Raw genomic sequence first — 27,011 nt, forward strand, 5'->3', positions numbered from 1 at the left:
CGTGTAGGGTGAAGAAAGGGTGTTGCTAAAAAAGAGGGAAGAAAAGAAAAAAAAGGACAAGAGAAGGTATGTTAAAATTTTCAGTTTGAACCCTGATAATATTTTGGAATGACCAAACGTTCTGTCCCTTCCTTTGTTTCTTTTAAAATTTGTTTACTTTTTTAAAATATGTTTCCGTTTCCCAGCTTTTCATTGTTGGTTTTATAGATTTGTTTGCACGCTTTACAGTTTTTATATCCAATCTATATACACAATGTAGACCATTTATTATACAACTAATGCACAAACGATGTTGAAAAAAATAACAATTCAATGAACAGAAAATGGCACAATTTATTTTTAAGAAATCACACAAAAGGAGAAGTGATGGTCAAATGAGGACCTATAGGTTGAAACAGCAAGGGTAAGAAATTTGACGTTATCCATATTCACTGATACCCGAGCACTGTAACTGAGGCTGCTGCTCTCCCCTTGCCCAGGTATTTTTTAAATTGGACTTGTAACAGAACCGTATTGATTTCAGCAACTTAACTACAGCAAAATGCACAATGTGTGCCAAATACAGACCTGATGATACAGGATGGAGAAGGGATTCTGTGCAGGAGTAAACCCACTGGACTGAAGTCAAAGGGAAAATAAGGGTTGCATTTTCCTGTATCTATCGAGTGGGCACCCGTGGGTGTGCATACATAGGCCTACCGCAGAAAGGTTTTTGAAGCTCAAAAAATGCCTGGGGGGTGCTCTGACCAATGTTCCCTCTAAGCTGAGTTAGTGTGAGCTAGCTCACACTTGTTTAGCCTCCGGCTCACACATGTTTGTCTTAGCTCAGGAAGGATGGCTCCAGAGCAAACTAATTATGCAGTAGCCAAATTGCTCGCTCTCAACTTTAATGCCAGTAGCTCACAAAGTATAATTTTTGCTCACAAGATTCCACAGTTTAGAGGGAACATTGGCTCTGACCCCCCCCCTTCCCATGCTGTTGACCCACAAAACCTACATTTTTTAAAAGAGAGCTTTTTATGCTATATTCAGGGCATGAGGGTCTACGGAGGCTTTATTGTGGTAGACTTGTTCATAGTTTAGTGCTGATGAAGAACTACAAAGTTTCTGGAAACGAACCTCTCTCAGCAGCAGGAGAGAGAACTATCGGAAGGGTGCTCTGCCCCTCTGCCCCACTGTGAGAGGTGGGGTGGGAAACGGGGGGGAGGGAGGATGGAGTGCCCTCAGGCATCTTCTGAGCTTCAAAAACCTTTCTGTAGTAGGCTTGTGCCTGTGTAGTAACCAAAGAGTTTCCATGGGTTAATCACCCAAAGAGTGATTAACACGTGGCATTCACTGCCACAGGAGGTGGTGGCGGCTACAAGCATGGACGGCTTCAAGAGGGAACTGGATAAACATATGGAGCAGAGGTCCATCAGTGGCTATTAGCCACAAGGTATAGATAGGGACTCTCGGTCTGGGGCAAGTGATGCTCTGTATTCTTGGTGCTTGGGGGGGGCAACAGTGGGAGGGCTTTTAGTGTCCTGGCCCCACTGCTGGACCTTCTGATGGCACCTGGTACTTTTGGCCACTGTGTGACAGAGTGTTGGACTGGATGGGCCACTGGCCTGATTCAACATTGGCTTCTCTTATGTTCTTATGTGGGACTGCACAGGCATCACAACGATGCATCTTCTTTTGTGAAGGAAGAGTCATAAATATAAAAACACTAAAGGAAGAATGGGAATCTATTTAATTTCTTAAAATAAATTCCTAAATGCAAGTTTCCATTAGTAAGTGAAGTTGTTACAAAGTTGGACAGAGGGTTATGGTGTGTGGGGGAGGTGCAGCTCTCGTGTATGAGAAATCAGGAAGAAACTGAACAATCTGTCTCTCACTCTTCTAGGTTGCCAAGGCATGGAAATGCAGACAGTACAAGCCAGGATGGGAGAAAGACTATTAAGTAATGGCTCACAAAGGTGGGACCTATTCCCATGCAATAGCATGTACAGAAACCACACTAAGTGACAAACATGGAGAATGTACGTAACAGAGAAGTATGTGAATCAGTCCTCAGAGTTCTTCCACACAAAGAAAAGCTGTCCTAGAAATAAGTTGCAGTGAGCAGTGTTCCCTCTAAGCTGAGTTAGTGTGAGCTAGCTCACAGTTTTTAGCCTCTGGCTCACACATTTCTGTCTTAGCTCAGGAAGGATGGCTCCAGAGCAAACTAATTTATGCAGCAGCAAAATCGCTGGCTCACAACTTTAATGCCAGTAGCTCACAAAGCAGAATTTTTGCTCACAAGACTCCACAGCTTAGAGGGAGCATTGGCAGTGAACCAGGCAATGAGAAGTTGGTGTAACTGCTTCTATGCTCCACTGCATTAGCAGGGCATCATCTGTCTCTAGAGTGAGGGAATGTTTAGTAACTTTTATATGTTGTGTATATTTTGTATGCATACTGAGTCTGAGCTGGGGAAGCGGTTACCAGATTTACAAGGGTCTGGCTGCCACAGTTAACTACCTAACTATAACTGAGGGTGAGTGGGCACCAATTTATCTTTCAACATAAAAAGCAGAAGGCCACCACTAGCATCCCCCACTCCATTATCCATCCTTCCCCCCACTGTCATGTGGAAAACAGTGAATGGAGACATTGCAGAACAATCTAAGCTCTTACTTTTCTTTGACACATTTTATATGCAGACTACTATCATTCCTTCTGTAGATATAAAAAAAAGGTAAAGGTTCCCTTGCTCGAAAGCCAGTCGAATCCGACTCTAGGGTTGCAGTGCTCATCTCCGTTTCAAAGCTGAAGAGCCAGCGCTGTCCAAAGACGTCTCCGTGGTCATGTGGCCGGCATGACTAAACACCAAGGCGCACGGAACGCTGTTACCTTCCCACCGAAGTGGTACCTATTTATCTACTTTCAATGTCTTGCTTTCGAACTGCTAGGTTGGCAGGAGCTGGAACTAGAGATGGGAGCTCACTCCATCATGCGGCACATATATCTGTAGATATATGTGCACCTTATTCTGGCCTCCATGGCCTTGTTACTTGACAGGCCACATTAGGAAAAAGAAACCTACGAAACTCATTTGGTTTGGTGCATCTCCACATCATCTATAGTACAATACTATGCAGAGTTACTCCAGACTAGCCACTGAACCCTATGAGTTTAAACTAGAGTAACTCCGCATAGAATTGCACTGCTAGTTTCAAAATACCATGCCCTGCTTGAAATCAACTTGGTTACCCAGAAGAATGGAGAGTAGAAATCTGAATAATGTACATGAAAGAAAGATACTTGCAAACCTGTTCTCAAAAAGTTCTGCATGGCTGCTGAGGAACAACTGTTTGACAGCACACCCCTCTATGTTGCAAATGGCAGCACACCCCTCTATGTCCCCAGGATGTGCTCTATGGAGCAGAGTCAGTTTATTAAAGTTATCAGTTTAGCTACTGGGCCTGTTGCCCACCAGTTTCCCACCAACATCCTTTTGGAAAATCAGTCCTTCTGGGAAGTTTGTCTGCCACTAATGATATTCTTATTGGGGAACCCCTCATAACCTTCCAAAAAAACCCAGAGTTCTCCCACATGCATTCTGAAAACCGCTGCATAAAGCAGGAGAAATGAGAGTTCAAATAAGAAAATTAGACTTTCTTTCTCAGTGGCTGAGTCACCCTCTCATTTTCCATCTCAAACCTCAACTGCACAGAAAAGCAAGGAAGCAGTCTTGGCGTAAGAAGGCTAGCCTGTTCCAGTACCACAATGTCTACTGCCATGGGAAAGGGGGTGGGGGGGTCCAAAACCACAGGACCTTGCAACATTAATGTCAGCCATAAAATACCACAATGTTGAGATAGGTTTGAAAGGTGATCCAACATCCTAATTCAACAGAAATGCGCAGGGTTGCCAACAGGCATTTGGCTGTAGCAGCTCGCTTTCCTCATAATCTACCCTGGTGAACCCTGCAAGTGCTAAAAAGCCACCTGGTAAAACAACACTATTCAAAAGGGGTGGGGGGAGAGTCTAAATATATGGAAAGAAAGAGAGAGAGAAAGAGAGAGAGAAAGAAAGAGAGAAAGAAAGAGAGAAAAAGAGAGAAAGAAAGAGAGAAAAAGAGAGAGAGAAAGAAAGAGAGAAAAAGAGAGAAAAAGAGAGAAAAAGAGAGAAAGGAAGGAAGGAAGGAAGGAAGGAAGGAAGGAAGGAAGGAAGGAAGGAAGGAGGAAGGAAGGAAGGAAGGAAGGAAGGAAGGAAGGAAGGAAGGAAGGAAGGAAGGAAGGATCCAGGCCTTTCTATGCCTACAAAGCCGTTCATAAAAGCAGATCTATATATAGCCTGTCATAATGGCATTACAGACCATGGTGCAGAAATGCCACAGAAATTTCTTAACATGCTAGTATTATTTTCATTTTTAAATAGACGTGCAGAGTATTTCCAGTAAATTGTTAAGAAACTTGAAAGACAACAGGAAACAAACCCACTCTTTAATAAGAGCCATTAAAGTGGTGGCTGACCTGAGGCATTGCAGAGTCATTGTAACCTGAGTGCCAAGTATAAAGACAAGCAAGATACCCTTCATGGAGGGGGGGGGGGAGAGCAAGACACCCTCACAGCTGGATAAATCTGCTCCACAGGTGCTTCAGAGAAGAGAATGTGAAAATGTTGGCTATCATCACAGGAGTTTTTTGGGTTTTGAATGTCTGTAATGCAGTGACTTTTTGACTAATGAGATTATCAGTTATGGTAGACAATCTTCCCTGAAAGCTAGCTTGCTGACTTCTATCCAGGGTGCAGCCTTGCAAAGGTACTGAGTGCACAGAATTATGATAGCTAAGACTTCACTAATACTATTATGTCACACTTCTACACAGGGCTTTTTTTGTAGAAAAAGCCCAGCAGGAACTCATTAGTATAATTGGCCACACCCAACAGCAGAAACTCTTTAGTGTATTAGGCCACACCCCTGACAGCACAGGTCATTAGCATATGAGGCCACACTCCCATGTTACCAGAAGTGTGGTCATCCAGCCACACCCACCGTTTGCTTCTTATTCTGTTTACCTTGTTTGTTGTCAAAACCCAGGGCTTTTTTTGTAGCAGGAACTCCTTTGCATTTTAGGCCACACACCCCTAATGTAGCCAATCCTAATGAGTTTCTGCTGTTGGGTGTGCCCTATTATGCTAATGAGTTCCTGCTGGGCGTGGCCAACTCAGGAGCCAGCCGGAACTCCATTCCTGTGCGTTCCTGCCCCAAAATAGCCCTGCTTCTACAGTATTCTCAGGTGTTCAAAACACGTTAAATATGTAGCTTACTGTAATTTTTACATTGCTGCCACAGGCTATGTCAGCATTATTATCCTCATATGGTAGATGACATGCAATGCGCAGAAGTCCCATATATGTGTGTGTTCATGTATGCCCAAAAGATCCTCTGCAGATAAGGTGGAAAATTCCCTTGAAGGCATAAAAGTTGAGAACTGCTGCTGCAGGGATTACATGCCTTGGAGTATGTCCCAAAATGAAACTGGGGATGGATGAAGTGTGTGTGTGTCTTCTGTCTCACCTGATAAAGTCTTGGATTTACAAAATGATTGTTTGGGTTAAGTGCATTATGGCACTGTCTCGCCTCTTGGGATTTTTTTTAAAGAAAAAAAATTAACTTTATGTATATTTTACAAAATGACAAGGACACAGGAATGGTAGTCTTACAACCTTTGACAGTCATACAGCTGCATTCCACACTGCGATCAATACGACAATTAAGATGTAAGTGCAGGGAAGAGGCTTTTCCTGGTGATAAAATATTGAACTATATGAAGGTCAAAGAAGACGGGGACGGCAAAGGATGAGATGGTTAGACAGTGTCATAGATGCAACGAACATGAAGTTGAGCAAACTTCAGAGGACGGCAGAAGACAGGAAGGCCTGGCGAGATCTGGTCCATGGGGTCGCGAGGAGTCGGACTCGACTGTGCGACTGAACAACAAAAATAGCTGGAAAAATGCAATGTTGAGGTAGCTGGACTCCATGCAGTGGCGAAGCAACAACTGCATCATTTTTGCATGAAAACATACTTTTAAGATCCTCAGACTGATCCCATTCTAAGTGTACATCAAATAACAAAAAATGCTATTAAGGAAAAGTCTTTATCACATGCTGATGGCAAACAATGAACCAGAATCCACAATCTGACCACCAGAACAACACTTTCTCTGAACCATGATTTTAGGACTACCCCTGCTGTGTCTGCATTGAGACAAACTCACCATTAGTTCAGGGTATGTTGGCCTTTCTTCAGAATTCTTCTTTAAGCTTTAAAGAAAAAAAAGGACAATTATATATTTTATTCAATATAACAAAAATTTTAAAAAACCCACAGCATATATCAGTGACAAACCCCCCCCCCTGGGGGGGGAGGAGAAGAATACTTGCTCAGTACCAAAAGCCTCATAAGAAACAGATTATGGTATACTGATTAGGAAGAGAATAATAATAAATGAAACATCCTAGCCATGGCACTCTCAACAAATACTGGGAAATAACATTTGGGAACAGTCTTGATAATGCTTCTGTATTTCATTTTAGGGAATTAAAAGACAAAACATATCAGGGCAACTTTGCCTCTTTTGATAGACTGAGGTGTCATATGATCTCCTTCAGGAAGGGGTGAAAGCTGTATGGAAGACAAAAAGACAAAGCCCTGGGCAGATAGAATTTAGGAACCACAATTCTGTCAATTCTACTGATTATTTCCAGCATTTTCACCAAAATTCTTGTGGGGAGACCATGACAGTTCAAATGTTGTGAAATTGCTGAATGGTTGTAGTTTAAATACGCCTTTCTTTTTCAGGACATTTCCAGCCCCACTATTCTCCATCTGAAGATGTTTCTCATGGGACAAACAGATGTATATAACATTAATTTATTGGCATTGAAGAACACTTGGTCACATTACCTTCCCTTCATCTTTGCTCTGCTTAACCCTTCACCAGGACATATATCTTGGTATTACAATTGCTCTTAAGGATCATGATCATCATCCTTTCTCTAAATAGCTTTACTACAATGGCAAAGTTTGTCTGTGAGGGGAGAGTGAGGTAAATGGGTAAAATATTATTTATTTCCGTCTCCCTCCGGCAGAAAATAGCTTTGAAGACAGGATGTAATAGGAACTTACTTCCTGACACGGTATTTATGGGGAAGATGCTTGAAGTGACTTGAAAGGATTTTGACACGTACACATGCTTTAGCAGAGAGGGGAAGGAGGTATAGTGTCACACTGAGAGAAACAAAAGTGTGATCATCAGCTATAATAAACACACCCTCTTCTGGGATTTGCCAAGCCAGGGAGGAAGTGAAGGATGCTTACTGAAGGGATATTTCCTGCCAATTTCTTGTTACATTATCTCTGAACTCAGGTTTACGGAAAACTCTTATGCTGTGTAATGACAAAGACCAGTGATTCACACAGACATTGCCTTTCCTTACCAAAACTGACAGAAGAGGGAGAGACTGTACAAAATCTGAATCAAAGCCAACCCAAAAGAAAGATCAGGTTCTAGTTATGCTGTTTTCTTACTCTGCATAAATTAATTCAACATATAGGGAAGAAACCTGACTATTCTTGAGGGTTCCCTATCCCCAGGAAGCAGCGCTCTGGGAAGCTTGGTGGGTTGCAGCAGGAAGGTGGGGGGATGCAGAGATGTTCTGTTCCACTGACAAAAGTGCCTTAACTCATGCTTTATTCCAAACTGATACGACATTTTTCCAGACTTTAAAAAAAATCATGCATATACAGAACATAGCATATGCTGAGCACAGCCTAGCTGCAGTGGCTCAGAAGAATTTTAGGATACGAGAATGCTGACAAATTGCTTGGAGAGATGCACCCTACCACTCCTATGTGCAATCTTAACCTGTGTCAGTTCAATGTTGTTGTTGTTGTTCAGTCACACAGTCGAGTCCGACTCTTTGCGACCCCATGGACCAGATAACGCCAGGCCTTCCGGTCTTCCGCCGTCCTCTGAAGTTTGCTCAATTTCATGTTTGTTGCATCTATGACACTGTCTAACCATCTCATCCTTTGCCGTCCCCGTCTTCTTTGACCTTCAATACATCATGCCAAAGACAAATAACCAGCTTGGTCCAGGATGCATTTATAAAAGGTAAAGGTTTCTCTTGCTCGAAAGCCAGTCGAATCCGATGCTAGAGGGTGGTGCTCATCCTGTTTCCAAGCCGAAGAGCCAACACTCTCCAAAGACTTTTCTGTGGTCATGTGGCTGGCATGACTAAATGCCAAGGCACAACGCTGTTACCTTCCCACCGAAGCGGTACCTATTTACCTACTTGCAATTTCTTCCTTTCAAGCTCTTAGGTTGGTAGGAGCTGGGGCCAGAGACAGGAGCTCACTCCATCACACGGCACTAGGGTCTCGAACTGCTGAGCTACTGACCTTCCGGTCTGCAGCTCAGCATCTTAACCTCTGAGCCACTGTGGTCCCATGCATTTTTAAAAAGGCAGCCATAAAAAAGCTCTTCCTGGACCTGAATGATCTTAACACCTGTCTTCCATATACCAATATATCCTTTTGCAGCAACCATGTTCAAATGGGTGGTGATGTGCAGCTCTTCTTGGATGAAACAAATTATCACGATCATCTCAGTCTAGCTTCTGACCCAGTTTTGGAAATGAAATGGCCTTGGTCATCTTGACAGACTTAGTCCAGAAAAAGACAAGGTAAGCACACCACTGTTGGCTCTCCAGGGTTATTCAGGGTCTACTGATGCCTTTGACGATGATACCATTCTGGACTGGCTATCTGGGGTGGGTATCTCTGATGGTAACACTCCTCTCTAACAAACTGGAAGTGAAAGGTGGTGTGGGGATATTATTGCGTGACCCTATGGCACCTATGCTATGGGTCCTACAAGATTCCACCTTCTCTCCATCCCTGTTTAACACCTACAGGAACTCTCTGTGATAGGTCATCTGGAAATGTGGGGGTAAGGAGTCATTATTATTATGATTGTTGTTATTATTATTATTATTATTAAGATTTCTGGATCGCTCTGGGCGATTTATGGCATTAAAACAGATAAAATACAATCAACATGATAAATTACAGTGCACTAATAAAACAACCAGTCCAGATGGCGATCAATCCTTTTTGCCAGCTGCCATGCTCTCTGTGCAGCAGGGTGGAGAAGGGAACACGGGGCCAAAAGTGTTTTTTAAAAGGAGGATGCCGGTTTTAACTGTTGCTGTCCTCAGCCAAAAGCCTGGCAGAACATCTCTGCCTTACAGGCCCTGCGGAATTGCATCAGATCCCACAGGGCCCTGATGTTATTCAGCAGAGATTTCCATCAGGCCGGGGCCAGGACCAAAAAGGCCCTGGCCCTGGTGGAGGACAGTCAGACCTCCCTAGGGCTGGGGATCCCCAGTAAGTTGGTATCAGCGGATCTCAGTGCTCTTCTGGGGACATATTGGAGGAGGCAGTCCTGAAGGTACTTGGGTCCCTGACTGCTCAAGACCTTAAAAGTCAACACTAATACCTTGAACCTGACTCGGTACTCCACCGGTAACCAGTGTAGCTGGCGCAGCACAGGTTGTATAGGTTCTGTCCATGGCATTCCCGCGAGGACTTGCACCGCCGCATTCTCAACCAGTTGCAGCTTTTGGGTCAGTCTTAAGGGCAGGCCATCATAAAGCGAGTTACAGTAGTCCAGTCTGGAGATGATCCCTGCATCGATTACTGTGGCCAGGTCAGGGGGTGACAGGAAAGGGGCCAGCAGCCGTGCCTGGCGTAGGTGAAAACGCCAGTCTGGCAGTACTGGTGACCTGTGCCTCCATGAACAAGGAAGCATCCAAGGTCATACCAAGGCTCCCGACAGAGTGCATTGGTGTTAATGGCACCCCGTCAAAGGCTGGAAACTGAAACCCCAGTCCGGGAGCCCTTCCCCCCCAGCCACAGAACCTCCGTCTTCTCCAGATTCAGTCTCAGCTGAATAAGCTGATGACACAAATTTACTTCTCCTTTTCATCCAATACAGGTGAGTGGTAGAGCATCTGCTTTGCATGTAGAAGGCTGCAGTTTCAATCCCTGATACTTCCAGTTTAAAAGACCAGGTAATATCTTCTATGAAATCATCATCATCTAAATTTCTAAACAGCCCTCCCCCAGAGGGCTCAGGGCACTGTACCTCATAGCAAACATGAGCAGTTTAAAACAATGAATAAATTAATAATAGTAAAATTGAAAAAAAATGAAAAATAGTAAAATAATAATAATAAAAATAAAAACAATGACTAAATGAATAAAAGAACATACAGCATACGTCCTTCAACAATCAATGGCATGCATATAACGTCGCTCCCTCCATGGGTGGATCACATAACGGGGGAGATTAGTACTGCAGTTGGAAGCCATGGTCAGGAACTGTTGCTGTCCTCAACCTTAGGCCTGGTGGAACATAGCCCTTTTACATGCCCTGTGGAACTGAGCAAGGGCCTGCAGAGTGCGGATGTTACTAAGGAGAGAGTTCCACCAAGCTGGGGCTGAAAAGACCCTGGTCCCAGTTGAGAACAGCTGGACTTCTTTTGGGCCAGGGATCTTGAGTAAGTTTTGCTCTCCCGAGCATAGAGCTCTTCAGGGGGCATACCGGGTGAGGCAGTCCTGTAGGTAGGTTAGTCCCAGCCCATTAAGGGCTATGAAAGTCAAAACCAAAACCTTGAAATGGATTTGGTACCCAACTGTAATTTCTGGGTCAGCCTCAATTGTAGCCCTACGTAGAGTCAGTTACTGTAGTCCAGTCTTGAGGTGACCGCTGAGTGGATCACTGTGGCGCAGTTGGTGCTGGACAGGTAGAGGGAAGTTGCCTGATCTGGCAAAGTTGGAAAAGTGCCAGTCTGGCAGCATGTGCTACCTGGGCCTCCACTGATAAAAAGGAGTCCAGGAGCACACCCAAGTTCCTGATGGTTGTTGTTGGTATCAGCAGCATGCTGTCAAGCATTCGGAGTTGACACCCCAACCTCAGATTGCTCCCCACCCACCCCCCGGCCACAAGAGGACCTCTGTCTTTAAGGGATTCAGTCTCAGCCAGCACTGTTTCAACCATGCAGCCACAATCTCCAATCCCACAGCCAAATTAGATGGGGCAACAGCCACCTGGCTGTCAATCAACAAATACAGCTGGGTGTCATCAGCGTCCTGGTGACAACCCAGCCAGAAACTCTGCACCACCTGGGCAAGAGGGTGCAGATAGATGTTGAACAACATAGGAGAGAGGATTGCCTCTTGGGGCACCCTGCACACCAAAGGGTGGCGGGACAACACCCGCTCTCCTACCGCCACTCTCTATCCCCAACCCTGGAATACCTCAGCCTGAGTCCCTGGAAAGCCGCTGCCAGTCAGAGGAGACAATACTGGCTTTGATAGACCAACAATCTGACTCAGTATAAGGCAGCTTCATGTGTTCAAGTGTGCTCTACTAGCTGCCAGTTAATTTTCAAACAAAAATTTAAGATACTGGTCATAGCATGTAAATCCTTAAATGATATGGGAACAATATCCCAAAGAGTGCATGTTCCTCCATTTAGCCAGGAGTTTTTATTTTTCCAGGGTTTTAAATGATGTACAATTACTATTGTAGACTTTTTTTAACTTCTTCTGCCCTATGGCTCCTTTTGTACTGCTTTCCATTATCATCTGATATATATTTTTCAGTGGATGTTCTATGTTGTAGCATCCAAGTTTTTCATAGTGGACCAAATGTTCTATGAGGTTATGCATCATGCACCCATCCCCAATCTTAGCCACTCAATGTGGCAGCATCACCACTGAATATCAGAGAAGAGGGTCTCCACATGTGGCATATATTGGATGCGACACAAACATGAATTAAGGACATTGGAGGCTAGATGCATACCTACTTTCCTTTTGTTGGCATATCTGCATAATGCCCCAGGTTCATGATTCAACTGTGATGCAATTAAACTTTAACAGCTCAAAGAAATTATTATTAAAAATCTCAGGCGGCTTCATTAGGCCCATGGGCCACATGTTGGATGCCTGTGTTCTGTATGACTTTAGTGAATTTTATGTTATGTTATGCCTTGCCTTTTATTTTATCTTATTCAGGATTGTACTTAAACTCCTTAAGCTTTCAGCCAGTCACACCCCCGTTGTAGCTCTTTTCTTCCTGTACTGTTGTGTCCATCCTTTTTTAAATGCTATGTTTTAATATTACATTTATGTTACATTTTGTTTTAACACTGCATGCCACTTCAGGTATTATTTACAGCAGAGAGTGTGGCTAAAATGCCGCCTAAAACAAGAAAGGAATTAGAAATGAACAGAAGGAGGATGTGTGGGAAGAGTCTGAGATGATGTTTCCCATCACTGACCACAAATCAACCTCTGAAATCACCTTCCACATGGCAATTTCCTTCAGCTGGCCTTCAATCCCCAGTACTTGTATTTTCTTTTATATTAATTGAGCTACCAGGATTTCTTTGATCACCATGCACAACATCTTTTTCCTATACACCTAGCAAGCACAGGCCAGTACTGAAAATGACTGGCACAAGAACACTCCCAAGTGGCTCTAAATGGAGATCTGAGGGGAACGTACTCAAAAAAGAATGAAAGAGGAATGCTACCAAGTAACACTGAAAGGCAGACAATCCACTTTGTCAAGAGGAGGCCCAACCACTGAGGCAACCCTCAGGATCCCAATGGCTACATTCCCTTTTGATGACAGCCTTTTACTTTACTTTTCTTTTCTTTTCTTTCCTTCCTTCATTTCATTCTCATCAACTGCCTACCATAGTCGTTCCATAAAATACTGGAATAAAATCAAACAGGTCCCAGACTACAGGTTGTCTTAATGCAGATATATCCGAGGGATAGCTCCATGTTAAACTTTTGTCCTCTCTCCTCACCCACAACTGCACAGACACTGAACAAGGCATCTTTCCGGAAAGAAAGAAGGCTTAGAACTCCGACATACTGCCTAGCTTCCCACGTAGACAGTCAGCATGACAGTGCCTGAAAGCTACAGGAAACATTCATTCCTTCAGGAAAGTTCACCCAGACACACACATCTAAGCACAGGAAGAAAACATGGAAGTAGAGCTAGCTGACGTATACACATGTACTTTGCCAAATTCCCTCAACAGCTTTTGCTTTTTCAAAACAATGGAGTTACTTCCATGGCAAGGGTCATGGCCATACCCTCAGCAGCTGCAGGTGAGTACAGACTGACTAGTTAAGCATTCTGACAAAGAAATTTGTAGACCGAAACAAGTCTCCTCACCATGCTTTTAGAAGGACATTTGATATGTATCTGCTCTCTCACTACTTTAAAATGTCTGAGGGGGAAATGGAATTATGCTGCCTGACAGCCTGCCCATCAACCCAATCCTGCAAAGGTTTTAACCCAAAATCTGATCTATGAGGCAGACCAAGCATTTTTACCAGCCACCCTCAATGGTCCCTGCTAATAACAACAACAACAACAACAACAACAATCATAATAAGCACAGCAACAATAATAATTTTGCATTCAGGTAGGCAGCCATGTTGGTCTGAAGCAGTAGAACAAACTTTGAGTTTTAAGGCCAACAAAATTTTATCCAAGGGATGCGCTTTCGTGTGCATGCATGCTTCCTCAGATACATTGTATTAGCGTAAAATCACCACTAGATGCCACCACTACTCCAAAAAGGCAGTAATACATATATTTTCCGTTTTGCCACATGGACATCCAAAACACTTCAGTGACTCTTAAGATATCTTCTCCCATAAGCCAGTGTTGCATCTGTCTTCACACTAATCCATAGGGAGCCCTTCAAAGGGCAAAAAAAAAAAAGTTCTCTAAGTGCAACACAGCAGAAGACCAGTGATTCTTCAAGCTCTGCGCACTTTTAATGTCGGCCCAGGGGACGAGTAATCCAGACCCAAGGGGGTTTTATGACAGCACAATGCAGCTGCAGTGCCAGCAGGGAACAACTATATAACAATCAGGCCTGCAAGGACACAGGTAAAAGGTGCTCACAAATATTCCAGCCCTATTAAGTCATACAAGACAGAGAACAATGCAAGGGGGAAAGCATGTTGCCAATATTTCTCCTGACTTAAGATCTGGAGAGGGGGAAGGAAAGAACTGTTTCCCTTAGCAACTGTTGTATACAACTCCGAAGTACAGCAGCCAAGCCAGCAAGCTTTAAGACTCTCTTGGTTCAAATCCTGCTTCTTCCTGAAGTCACTAGGCAGCCTTAGACAAGCTACTCTCTCACTGGATCTACCACACAGAGTTGTTGTAAGGATTACAACACAATAACATACGTGAAATGTTTTCCACACTCAAAGGCACTATAATAGTACTATATATGATTACCTTCTTCCTAGGAAAACGAGCTCTTTCCTAGGGAAAGCTTAGAATTACTGTCAAGGATTCATACACATGAGAAAACTCACAAGTTTATTCATGCCCAAGTGCCATCATAATTCCAAGTAACCCCTTTAAGAAGTAATCTTCCAGTCTTTCGCACCCAGAACTCATGCTAGGAGAGGAGATCAACTTTTAGGCTGCATGACCGGACTATTGCCTTGCTTTCTATGATCTAGGCTCAGGTTTACAAGAACAAGCAATATTCATGGCAGGAATTTGGGAGGGAGAGTGTAAAAGGTTTTCCCAAGGCTAGCTTACCACTGTGAGGTAAAATCAACGAACTCTGATGAGAACGTGTCCGCTGGGAGCTGTGGTGATGGCTCCTCTACCACCTGTTTGAGCTGCTGGAATGGCGTCCCCCAAGAATCATATGGAAACCGCAAGATTGCCAACTCAGTCTAGATGGGTGAGGGGCAGAAATGGAAACACAAAGACAATTTATTTTCAATAACCAAAACACAACACTTCCCAGGATGATCACATATTCTTAATAAATTTAGCTTATGCTGCCATCTGTGGGCGGTTCCTACAATTACACCCTGTGGGCTCAGAAGGTGCCTCTGAGGCACAGTCTGCACAAGCCCGTGGAGTCAGCATGTCTCTGGGAATATTAAAGCAGTAGTTTGTAAGGCTTGTTCTACTTGTTGGTGTCATGTACCCACAGCCTCCCTGAAAAATGAAGAGTGCCATGGCTCTCTCTCCACCCCACCCATCCAGGCTGTTGCAACAATTCTGCTGCCAACAGAAACTTTATGGTTGTTGAGAATGCCAAATGCCCTACTGCAGGCACAGTGCCAACTGAACAAGTACAGAGGTAAAGTACTGCCACAGTGTGCTATGTTTCTTCTAGTTTACACACACACACAGACACACACACACAGGTACTCTAACTCCTCCACATCTTTCTGAAGCATTAAAAGAAGGAGACATCAACATTCCCACCTGACTATGCTGGAGAATGGCTGCTATCTGTTATTACCCCCCCCCCTCCTCAATTTACACTGCTGTTCAACAGGTACCAGAACCCTGTTCTAAATTTACAAAATTGATCAAACTTACCACAACCAAACCTGCAACTTTAGGGGGTAAGCTAGCATTCATATGTAAAGGTTTCCCTTGCTCGAAAGCTAGTTGAATCTGACTCTAGGGGGCGGTGCTCATCTCCATTTCCAAGCTGAAGAGCCAGCACTGTCTGAAGACGTTTCCGTGGTCATGTGGCCAGCATGACTAGACACCGAGGCACACAGAACGCTGTTACCTTTCCAACAAAGCAGTACCTATTTATCTACTTGTAATTTCTTGCTTTCGAACTGCTAGGTCTATCTTCCCACTCTACACATTCTGAAGCACCTAGAATTAGTAGTTTCCATCTAAACACAGGGGGGGTTTACTTCAAAATAATTTGGTTTACTAGTGATGAAAAGAAACAAGAGAAGCTGCCATTGCACAAAGTTTGAACTCTTGGGGGGGACACTACACTTTCGACAATTAGTTCAAAATAACAAGTTTAGTCTTACAAGAAAATAGCAGCAAAACAACCTGCTCAGCCTTAACCAAAAAAAAGTGTCACACTGTTTTAAAACCAGCCAGTTTTAAAACTGCTCCTTTGAAATGTATTGTATATACATGCTGAGGTATCCTTTCCACAGTGTTTCTCAGAAGATTATTGGAAGTTCTTCAGATGAGAAGACTGGTAATAAGATACAGCTTCCCTCATAAAAGCTTGGGCATTACTTATAATCTTCTCAGGTACTATGAGAAAACACTGTGTGTATTCTCATGTACACTTTCAACTCACATGGTGAGACAACCGGGGCTGAACAGGCCAGGCTTAGAATCATAGAGCTGGAAGGAACCTCCAGGGTCATCTAGTCCAACCCCCTGCACAATGCAGGGAATTCACAAATACCCACCCACCCCCACACACACACACACACTGACACTGTTCCACGCCCAGAAGATGACAAAAAACCTCCAGAATCTCCAGCCAAACTGGCCTGGAGAAAAATTGCTTCCTGACTCCAAAATGGCAATCAGCATTTCCCTGGGCGTGTAAGAAAGGGCCACAAGAACTAAGCACTTCCTGCCCTCTCTCTCATGATCTGCCATCTAGCCTCTATTTAAAAACCTCCAAAGAAGGAGAGCCCACCACCTCCTGAGGAAGCCTGCTCCACTGAGAAACCATTCTGTCAGGAAGTTCTTCCTAATGTTTAGTTGAAAACTCTTCTTATTTCAATTTTCTGGTCCAATTTTCTGAGGCAACAGAAAACAACTCCGCACCATCTATATGACAGCCCTTCAAGTACTTGAAGATGGTTATCATATCACCTCTCAGTCGTTGCCTCTCCAGGCTAAACATATACAGCTCCTTCAACCTTTCCTCATAGGACTTGGTCTCCAAACCCCTAATCAACTTCACTGCCCTTCTCTGGATACGTTCCGGCTTTTCTATATCCTTCTTAAATTGTGGAGCCCAAAACTGAACACAATACTCTAGGTGAGGTCTAACCAGAACAGAGTAAAGCGATACCATCACTTCATGTGATCTGGACACTATACTTCTGTTGATACAGCCCAAATCACATTTGCCTTTTTAGCCACCGCATCACACTGCTGACTCATGTTCAGTGTATGGTCTTGTTCCCCACGTGAATATAACTACAGCCCTCCCCCATCCTAAGAATCCTCGGCAATTCACAGGGTGTCCCTGATGGTAGAAAGTCAGAAAACCGCTGTTAATATACCTTCAAAATGATCCTTAACAGTGACGTCTTCTCCCCTTCCCTCTCTCACACACACTTCTTCATATCCTATTATACCTACCTGGGAGTTTTATCACCCTGCCTTTCTGATAGGCAGTGCTTGGCTACTACCACAACCTTCTCAGGGTTATTCATAGTCTATTGGTCAAGAGGTAAAAATTGAAAAAAAGGACATAACCAGAAGCAGGTCTCTGATGGAGGCAACAAGAAACACACACACACACACACACGTCCCATCCATCACTATTTCTGAACATACAAAATTCTAAGGCCCGTGCGTTCAACAAGACCAGTGTTCTGCATTTTACTGAGTGTTCTGCCTTTTATTTTTACTGAGTGTTCTGCCTTTTAAACAGGACAGATGTGGAATTTATAATGGTTTGTTAGTCTCAGCTAGGTCTGGATTACAAAATACTTTCAACCAGTAGAGTGAGTGAGAACGGAAATATTCCTAGTTAATCAACAGATGTAGTTACTAGGCCTTTGTAACAGTAACATAATAATACCATTGTAATTCCCAGGCTCCAAATATCAGATTTGACGCTGTATCCCTTTTGGTTAAATTCTGGGTTGATTCTTTCAGGCTAGGGAGAAGAAAGATAAACACAGATTGAAACATAATTTTGAATTTCCAGGAAATTATAACAACAGCGACTAATCTATGCATGAAATCAGTCTAGGGCTAAAAACAGGGCCCGAGGACCCAGATTCTCAAAATCATCAGCCCCTGTAAATTTATAGAGTTAAGCAATACAGTTTTGAGCACCTGAATAAGATTGCATTGAAGATGTCCCAAGACTTTGCACTTACTGCCATGTAAGGTTTGCAGCCAGCATCCATTGTTTTAGCCACGGAGTCAACGAGGTAACCACTAATTCCAAAGTCACACATTTTTACCTGTCCCAGTGTATTTATCAGTACATTGGATGGTTTTACATCTGCAAGGTGGAACACACAGACATTGATTACAAACCTGTTGTTCGCAGCGAGTGGGTCATGGCAGAAATGGAAGCATACAAAGGCAATATCCACATATTGCTAGACAGTGCTCTGGTTCTTGCACTGCTGCAGTCATTTGTAATTGGATTCTCCTGTGTGGACATGGCAAGCCAGATGCAAATGACAGCTACAGTGCAACAGCAGTGCAATACCTAGTCAAAGCTTGGTTATTATTGAGTGACCAGGGGTCAATAAACACAATTCAACTCAAAATCCCAGGATTTCAGAGACCTGCTGTTTCCTTGGTCTCATAGGATCAAAGTTGGCACTTGTTCCAACCAAAATTGTTATAGAATTCTTAGAGGAATAGTCAGTTTGAAGAAAATTCTGGCTCCCTCATAAACCACAGCTAAGAAATAAGGAGTCAGCTTCAGGAAAGTACCCCTCCCCGAGTCTCTCCTCTGCCTGGCCCAAGTTGTCCTGCCCCTGCTAAAACACTCTGATTAACGGGGGATACAGGTGATTCATTTAAGAGACAGAGTTCAGATCCTGGGTTAGAAGTAAGACAAAGCATTTGGTTTAGGTAAGGGAAGGGCTGCAGAGAAGACTGTATACTCTTGAGGCTAGCTCCTGATTTTTATCTTGGTAGAAGTTAACTGGGACTGAGTGTAACACTTCACTGCTATAAAGGTATCTTTATCATGAACAGTACTTGGTAACATTAACTTTTATTGCAAGACCAAGTATACAAAATATCTCCACACTTAAAATGGAAAACTATGGAAATCAATACAACAGATTATTATTTTTCAAGCTATAGTACTGATCTGGCCATGATGACCCAAACTCTCATTAAATCAAGGTTAGATTATTGTAATGCACTCTATGTGGGGTTGCCTTTGAAAATGGTCCAGAAACTGCAGTTGGTCCAAAATGCAGCAGCCAGGCTATTGTCAGAGGTGGGATACAGGCAATGTTCCCTCTAAGCTCCACAGTGTTGTGAGCAGAAATTCTACCTCGTGAGAGAAAAAAGCTAGCAGCATTACAATTGTGAGTCTACATTTGACATGTAAATTAGATTACTTCCATAACCTCAAAAAAAATCTCAGAATAAATTATTTTAAATTAAATTTCAACTATATTTTAAGAATAATTTAAACATTATAAGATAAAACAGAATCAAGTCGAATTTTACCCACCCCTTTCCACTAAATTGGTAGACCTGTCCTCCAGAGAACAGGTCTACTCACTCTAGTCCACTATATTGGTAGACTTGTCCTCCGGAGAACAGCTCTACCCACCCACATATAACAATGCAGCTTACAAATCATACTGAAAAGCATAATAGGGGTGTGCAAAATAATCATGGCTACAGGGATCATCTGCCCTGGGTCAGATCTGTTTCTGGGCACAATTCAAAGTGCTGGTTCTTACCTTGAAGGGTACTTCCTCCCATACCATCCAACCCATCAACTAAAATGTAGTAAAATTTCAAGTACTTTCATATTGAAGCAACCATTCTGTATTACTATTTTATATAATATTACTGTATGTGGTCATTAATGTTATGATTTGATGTTTTACTTGTTATTCTGTGAAATTTTAATAAAGTTTCTATTAAAAAGATCCTCCTCACCAGCCCTGCTCTATATACCCTTACATTCAGAGGTGAGGCAGGAGGTAACCAAACAGAAGGCTTTTTCAGTGGTGGAATCTCATCTGAAGAATGCCTTTCCACTTCAGTTTCAACTGGTACTTACACTATTTTCACTGTTTCTGTTCACCCAGAATTTCAATTTAGCAGCTGAATGCTTGCAAAAAATGTTTTTATTCTGTTTTTAGCCTGAGAAATGTTTAAGAGCCATCTTAAGAGATTATTGCTATAGAATTCCCCCACCCCCCTCAACTTCCTCTCAAGACCTCACAACTTTTGAGAAGAAGCAGGGGGAGGCCGCGAGCGCCTGCACTCCAAGCCACGAATTTGCTGCTTGGAGTGCAGATGCGTGGCCCCGCTTCTCCCCCAAAGTATTTAAAAGGAGGGAGAAGGGAGGGGAGGCCCTCAAGCCCTGTGGAGCCTGTGGCCCGTGAGGTGGGGCTGCCATCTGTTGGAAAAAATGCCTTCCAGGGGAGCAAGCTGCCCATTTCCAGGCCAGACCCTCCCGGCCCTGGAAATCCAACATGCAGCTTGCCTCCCCCCCCCCCCCAAGCAGCAGCGATCCTGGAGAAGACGCAGCCTGAGAAGAAAACCCTCCGATGCCCCAGGCCCGGGCTGGCTGTCCTCCCTTCCACCTGCGCAGGCTAAGCAGCAGGAGTGCCCCAGGTGCACCAACTGTGCCAAGGCCGACCGGCAGCCTTTGCCCAGGCTGGTCCGTTGCAAAGCAGTCCTGCGCCACCAGCCGGAGGTGGGGAGAGATCCGCAGCAGCCTCTGCAGGGGTGCCAGCGGGCCCTCGAGCCGGTGCGGCCTCACCTCTGCTGCCCGAGGGGCCTCTGGCGAGGGGTCTGTGCAGATGGCCAGCCCGGTGGCAAGGCTCTCCGTCTCCAGCCAGAATCCGAGGCAGGGTGGCCAGAGCCACCTGACCTACCTTGCACGGTTGATGTGAGGATAAAAGGGGGCGAGGAGCAGGATGGGGGCTGCTGTGAGTCCCCACAGGGGAGAAAGGCAGTCAGGGTGAAAAGGAGGAGAAAAGCAACTAAATGGGGGGGGGTGCTTAGAGTGCAGGCGCACTTGGAGTGCAGGCACGCGGCCCCCGCTTCTCCCCTAAAGCATTTAAAAGGATCCTTTAAATGTTTTGAGGGAGAAGTGGGGGGAGGCCACAAATTTTAGTGCCCTCCAACTTTTTAAAAGGCCCCCCCTATTTAAAAAATCCTGGCCACGGGCCTGTATCTTAAGGTGCTCCATGTCTTAAATTCTTTTACGCTCTTACTGTTTGGGAATGCTGGGTTTCAATATCTTCCATTATGTTTTATGTTTTTGTTGTGTTTTATTTTGTTAACTGCCTCAGGCAGGTTACCTGGAAAGGTGACATAGAAATTTCCCAAATGAACAACAATAGTAACCCAACAGCATTTCCACAGATTTTCTTACGAGTTAAAATGCTTCACATTAACTCACCTCAGTAATCTTTACAATCTATCTATAATGTATGTCAGTACAGTTCTAACCCAATCACAGATGCAGGTCTGGGACAGCAAAGGCTTGGATCCTCTGGTATCATTCTACTGATGCAGTAGCACCTCCTTGAACCAGACCCTTTTTCCATTTGCAGAAGAGCAGCATTGGGCAATTTCTGCCAATTCCCCTCTTCTGCTGCAGACTCCCAAGTTGCCCCACATGCTCTTTGAGTCCACTGACCTGTTAAGAGGTCAAATAAGGCTGTACTGTACTGAGGCATCAAAACCAGCACCATGAACTGTGCCCAGAAAACAGGTGCAGACACCCAAGCATTGGGTACCTAGATGTTTGAACAGAGGACAAAAGCTATGTTTGTGCGATTTTGTAGCTAATCAAATACAGCACCAAACATACTATACTTCCACTACTTCCAGGATCTGTTAGAACATGCAACAGCCGCCATCCTTACCTCGGTGAATTACAGAGAGCTTGCTATGTAGATGTTCTAGTGCTTTTACAATCTGAAAACACAACGAACAAAGAGTGAACTGTAACTGACTGAAGCAACAGGATCACAGTCAGGTAGGGCTGCCAACTCCTCCGGTAGGGCGGAAATCCCCCGCCCCGGAGGCTCCGTTCCCCAACGCCGGGGAATCGGGGCCCGGGGGAAACCCCTCCCCGGCATGCGCGTCACCGGAAGTGACGTCGTACGCTGGGGGCGGGGCCACGCCATTTGAGGGGGAAACAAAGAGTTTCCCCCTCAAATGACATGGCCCCGCCCAGCGTGTGACGTCACTTCCGGTGACGCTCCGGCGGCGCGCGCACACGCAGTCCCGAACGGCTCCCGGAGCAGCAGGACACTCCCCCGCCGGTAGGTTTTTTACATTTGGCAACCCTACAGTCAGGCCACAAGTTCACACTCCTTTAAACACTAAGCTGGTGTGGAGACAGTCTTAAGTTTGGCATATTGACAATTAACAGACAAGAGAGTGGAAGGAGGAGGGTGCGCCATGATTCATAGTAATCATTTTTGTTCCAACAACCCTTAGGAGCATGTTCAAAATAGAGACTGACTGGAACAACTTTCCAGGATCAGGGTGCACCCAACTTCTTGCATCTCTATTTAGAAACTTGATGGCTGAGTTCCAAGGGATCATAGAATTCCAGACCTCTTGCACCCTTCAGATTTTCCACATACACAGATACCACCTGTATTCAAGCTGCCTCCCTAATAGTACTTCTCCTTTGTAGCCAAGGACCAGACTATGCATGATGCAGAAGAACCACAATTAGTAATTATTACCATAATTTCTTTCCTACTGAGTCTCCCCAAACTCACCTTTCTCTAACATTATTTCCGTAAGACTCTTCACCACCACCACCACCACTGTCATAAAGTCTGTTGTTTTCCTCACATTCCAGGTTACTCTAAGGAAATGTAGCTCATTAATAAACAAACCTCTAAAGAGAAGCAGCTGCCGTTGCTTCGTCATCTACTTTTACATTTATGTATAGTAACACCTGATAGACAAATGTGGGCTAAACTAATCTCAGTAAAAGTGGGAAAGGACACTAAACCCCTCTAGAAGAGGATTAGAAGAAAAACTCACTGAGACAGCTATTTTTCCTAGGATGTCTTCAGGAATCGTTAAGCCTTTGTCTAATACTTGTTTGTAGAATTTGTCCAGTGATGTGTCCATGAGTTCCATACAGATCCACACATCTCCCTAGAGAAATACAAGGTTGCCAGCATGAATGAACTGTTACCACCACCATCCTTTCCATCAAGAGCATGACAATGTTTCCCAGTTTCTATAATTTCATGTTTAATTATGTGCTATCAGATATTATAGCATATTAACATTCTCAAAGGGCCAAACCTTGATTGGGGCTTAAATTGCACACTATTTTCTTGTTTCAATTCCATTCTAGGATACAGTTTTATTCATATGGTTCATTGTCTCCAAGAATTAAGTCTCAGTGTATAACTATTGTATTTCCCTCATAGTCACCATCAAACCTTTAAAGATGTTGCCACCCTCCACCCTTTGTCTGCATACTCCTCCCATCCGGCCTGAATGTATGTACTGCACATGTAACCCTGTGCAGCCCAAGCACAGAGTATGGGGAGCAATCTCTATGTTTTGCGGCTCTAATGGATCTTGCAGCGACATCAACTTTTAAGGAAGCCCTTATGGAAGAAATCAGGGAGTACAAGGGTGTCAACAGGATGAAAACAACTAGGCCACACCAGGCCACTCCCCGTATTGTCTTTTACATGGTATGCAATCACTGACCACTAACACAATTGAGATGTTAAGTGTCCTGTGACAGCCTGGAACCTCCAATTCAAATGTTTCTATTGTCCTAAAGGTCCACCTGAATATATATGACTCAGCATCGTTGTAATTCTGAACTATAATTCAATCGAAAACTTTCCTTCCTGCTGCCTTTCCCCAGTAATTTAATTAGTTGTATAGTTTTCTCCTGATAAGTTTTCAGACTCCCAAGTATTCCTTCATCCCCTGTTGCAATGCTATCGGTCTAAAACAGTATAGCTAGCCTGGCTTCAGAGCCAGAAATCCTAGTCTGATCCTGGCTACAAATTAGACTGCAAATCAGGCTCCCAACAATCCTTTCTTTTTCCATCCACATTTCTACACAGACTAGGACAAGTATATTCTTTGCTCCCCATCTTGGCCATTCTCCATTTTTTTTTCAAGCCCACACTGCACTACATAAAGAGATGAGACTTTGCTCCCTTCTGCTACAAAGACCTCACATCCGAAAGACTTGACACCTCTAACCGAATGGATTCCACTTCTCCTCTGTCCTATTCCCCATATTTACCCCTTTAGCTTAAAAAGGAACTCAGCCCTGATTGATTTTTGGTTGTTGCTGTTATATTGTTAGTTTGGGTAAAGAACATGCTATTTATCTGTGGTTTGATTAAGTATTTGTTAGTACTTTAGTCCTAGCCATCGAAGAGCTTTCTCCCTTGCACGAGTAAATGCCTTTCCATCAAAAATACTGTATGGTAGGTTTCAAAATATTCCTAAGCACGAACGGAGATGTGACTGCGGCTCTATCTCTCTTGATTCAATTGATCACATAGTGTTAGACTGTTCGTTGCATGCATCTGCTAGGGAAAAATGGTTAAATACTTGGTTGCAGGGTAAACATCACCTTCCTAAAAATAAAATGTCAAATTCTATTGAATGATACAACAGTAGAGATTACTGTGGCAGTGGCCAATTTTTTAGTTGATGTGATAAGAGTGAAAAACGTGGGAAACTCCGTTTTATGATTTTATAATTATCTCAGACTTTTAGCTGATTGTGTCATGTACTGTCTCTGATTTTAATGTTGTATATGCCATTAAAGGTCTATTGATTGATTGATTGACTTGCTTAGGATAAGTCCCCCTCCCAACACACACATACACACACACACACACACACACACATACTATTGTACCAAATCCCTCAATAAACACCATGTTATTTTAAATCTTTAAATCTGTTTTCTGTCATCCTTTTTCTTGCTGAAACTCACTACTCACAGTGGCCTCTTTAGGTAAAAGATCCTGGTTTTGCACTCCTTGTATAAAAATGCAAGCTAATTCCCCATATCAGTCTGAAGGTAAGAACTTCGGATTTGGCAACCCTAGCATGTTCACATGTTTATGGGGGTTTATAGATTCCTAGCCACTTCTGACTACAAGGGGGGGGGGGAATCATCAGGGCCTGACTAGCTTCCTTGAGGAAGTGCTCACTTTCTGAAGGATTTATTGGGCTAAAGCAAATTCCATCCCCGCCAAAACCTCTACATTGTGCAAAACAAAAGTAGGACATTCAATGTCTACAATTAGGAGTAAATTGGGGGGGGGGGGAAATAGAAGCTAGGGAAATAATGAGGAAAGAAGAAGTGAATTGGATTGTGTCAGCAACATCCAAAACTCCCAGTACTGTAATTTCGTCTGCATACTCCTCCCATCCGGCTCTAATCAACTTTTTTGCTCCAATTTTGACTAAAACAGTTTTGGACAGGTAAAGTAGTTTAATTCTGTAAGAAAGAATGCTCAAAAATAATATCTCTTGCTTAAAAAAATGAAGCTTACAGACTTCTGGCATGAACATAAGACCTCTAACTCTTAAGTAGATCATGTACCTCCCGTTCCCCCCTCTGTGGGAACAGCATTATGAAAAAGTCTTTGCGACAGCTAGGGATAAACTCGATATCCCACTTAACAGAAAGAGTTCAACGTTTCCAAGCTGGCCAGACGTCTCAAAAAAGGAAGTAGTTAGTCTACTACAATCTTTAAAACTGGGAAGTCACCAGGTTGTGATTAGATTCCCCCTGAATTACTTAAACATGACCCAGATTGGTGGGCTTCCTTCCCAGCACCATTATTTAGTGAGGTAAATCAGACTGGAGAAATACCTGATAGTTTGAAATGAGCAATTATAACTCGATTTTTCAAAAAAGGAACAAAAGACGTTCCAGCTAACTACCGCCCTATAAGCTTACTTTCTGTTATAGGCAAGCTTTATGCTAGCCATTTAGCCAGCAGGCTGAAGGTATGGATGGAGGACTCAAACATCTTAAACAATGCCCAATATGGATTTAGGAAAAAACCTTCCTGCTTGCATCTTTGTTTCATGTTACTTCTTTAGTGAATAAGTATACAAAAGGTGCAGGCGGTGTACTTAGTCTTCATTTATTGATCTCTGTGGTATATTCCATTCTATCTCTCTCATTAGACTTTGGAATAAACTTTTTAACATGGGTATGCCTGGCAGATTGCTGACACTTATTAGGAATCTATAATTTCAAAATATTCTCCAGATTCATATACCAGGTAGCTCTACGCTCTTGAACACAATCAGGGTAAGAAGAGGTGCTAGGCAGGGCTGTATCTTGGCCACACATTTATTTAATATATGTAAAAATGATTTTCATCCTAGCCAGGACTGTAGACCCTGTTCTCCTCAGCTAAGTGGTCAGCCTGTACCTTATTTAGCATATGCAGATGATCTATTTTTATTAGCCCATACTCTCGCAGGTTTAGTGAAAATATAAATAAGTTTTATGATTTTGGAGTCAAAGAATATTTAGAAATTAACTTCAATAAAACCAAGGTACTAACCCTTATTCTATTACCCAGAGTTTTTTTTTCTCTGTGTGGATACTTATTTCCACCAACAGGGGGCTCACTCTCCCCCAACAGCTTTTCCTACATAGTCAGTAGACTTCCTGGGTTTGTAGAAAAATCCAAAAACTAAAAAAAATCCCTTCAGGGATGGCTGAATTTCCCCCAAAACCTTTTGAAATGGCCTCTGCAGGGATCTAACTCCAGACATCAATGGTGAGAGATTAGAATGTTCGGGGGGGTGGGCTTCTAACTGGCTCTGTCAAAAGGTGGGGGAAGGGCCCTTTCCTGGCCTATTTTGGCCTTTCAGGGAGGGAGGGAGCCTTGGGGCCAGGCCTCACAAGAGTTGCCAGTGCCAGGCTGGGGGATTTCTAGAGATTTTGTGGTGTTCTCTAAGGAGGGCTGGGTTTGGGAAGGAGAGGCCTCAGCTGGGTATAACGCCACAGAGTCCACCCTCCAAAGCAGCCATTTTCTCCAGGGAGACAATAGTCTAGGGTTGCCAGGTCCCCCCTGATTTGCATGACTCACCTAGCTTCGGCTGCTTGCTACCATTCATCAGCAGCCACCCTATGAAAGCCAGCAGTTAGAGCTTCAAAGTAGGGTCTGCGAG

General features: G+C 43.7%; 1 protein-coding gene across 1 annotated transcript in view; it reads right to left on the reverse strand.

Annotated features, from left to right (window-relative positions):
• Nucleotides 1-27,011, reverse strand: part of MAP2K6 (mitogen-activated protein kinase kinase 6) — a 132,827-nt gene that overhangs the window by 875 nt on the left and 104,941 nt on the right. Inside the window, exons 6-12 of the mRNA XM_015425597.1 lie at nucleotides 22,860-22,976; nucleotides 21,719-21,770; nucleotides 18,008-18,135; nucleotides 17,704-17,781; nucleotides 14,694-14,833; nucleotides 6,252-6,297; nucleotides 5-25 (exon numbers count right to left, since the gene is read on the reverse strand). Coding sequence (XP_015281083.1) covers nucleotides 5-25; nucleotides 6,252-6,297; nucleotides 14,694-14,833; nucleotides 17,704-17,781; nucleotides 18,008-18,135; nucleotides 21,719-21,770; nucleotides 22,860-22,976 — 582 coding nt within the window. The remainder of the gene's footprint in view (nucleotides 1-4; nucleotides 26-6,251; nucleotides 6,298-14,693; nucleotides 14,834-17,703; nucleotides 17,782-18,007; nucleotides 18,136-21,718; nucleotides 21,771-22,859; nucleotides 22,977-27,011) is intronic.

This window comes from Gekko japonicus, unplaced genomic scaffold (genome assembly GCF_001447785.1).
Source record: "Gekko japonicus isolate JY-2015 unplaced genomic scaffold, Gekko_japonicus_V1.1 scaffold642, whole genome shotgun sequence".
Classification (NCBI taxonomy): Eukaryota; Metazoa; Chordata; class Lepidosauria; order Squamata; family Gekkonidae; genus Gekko; species Gekko japonicus.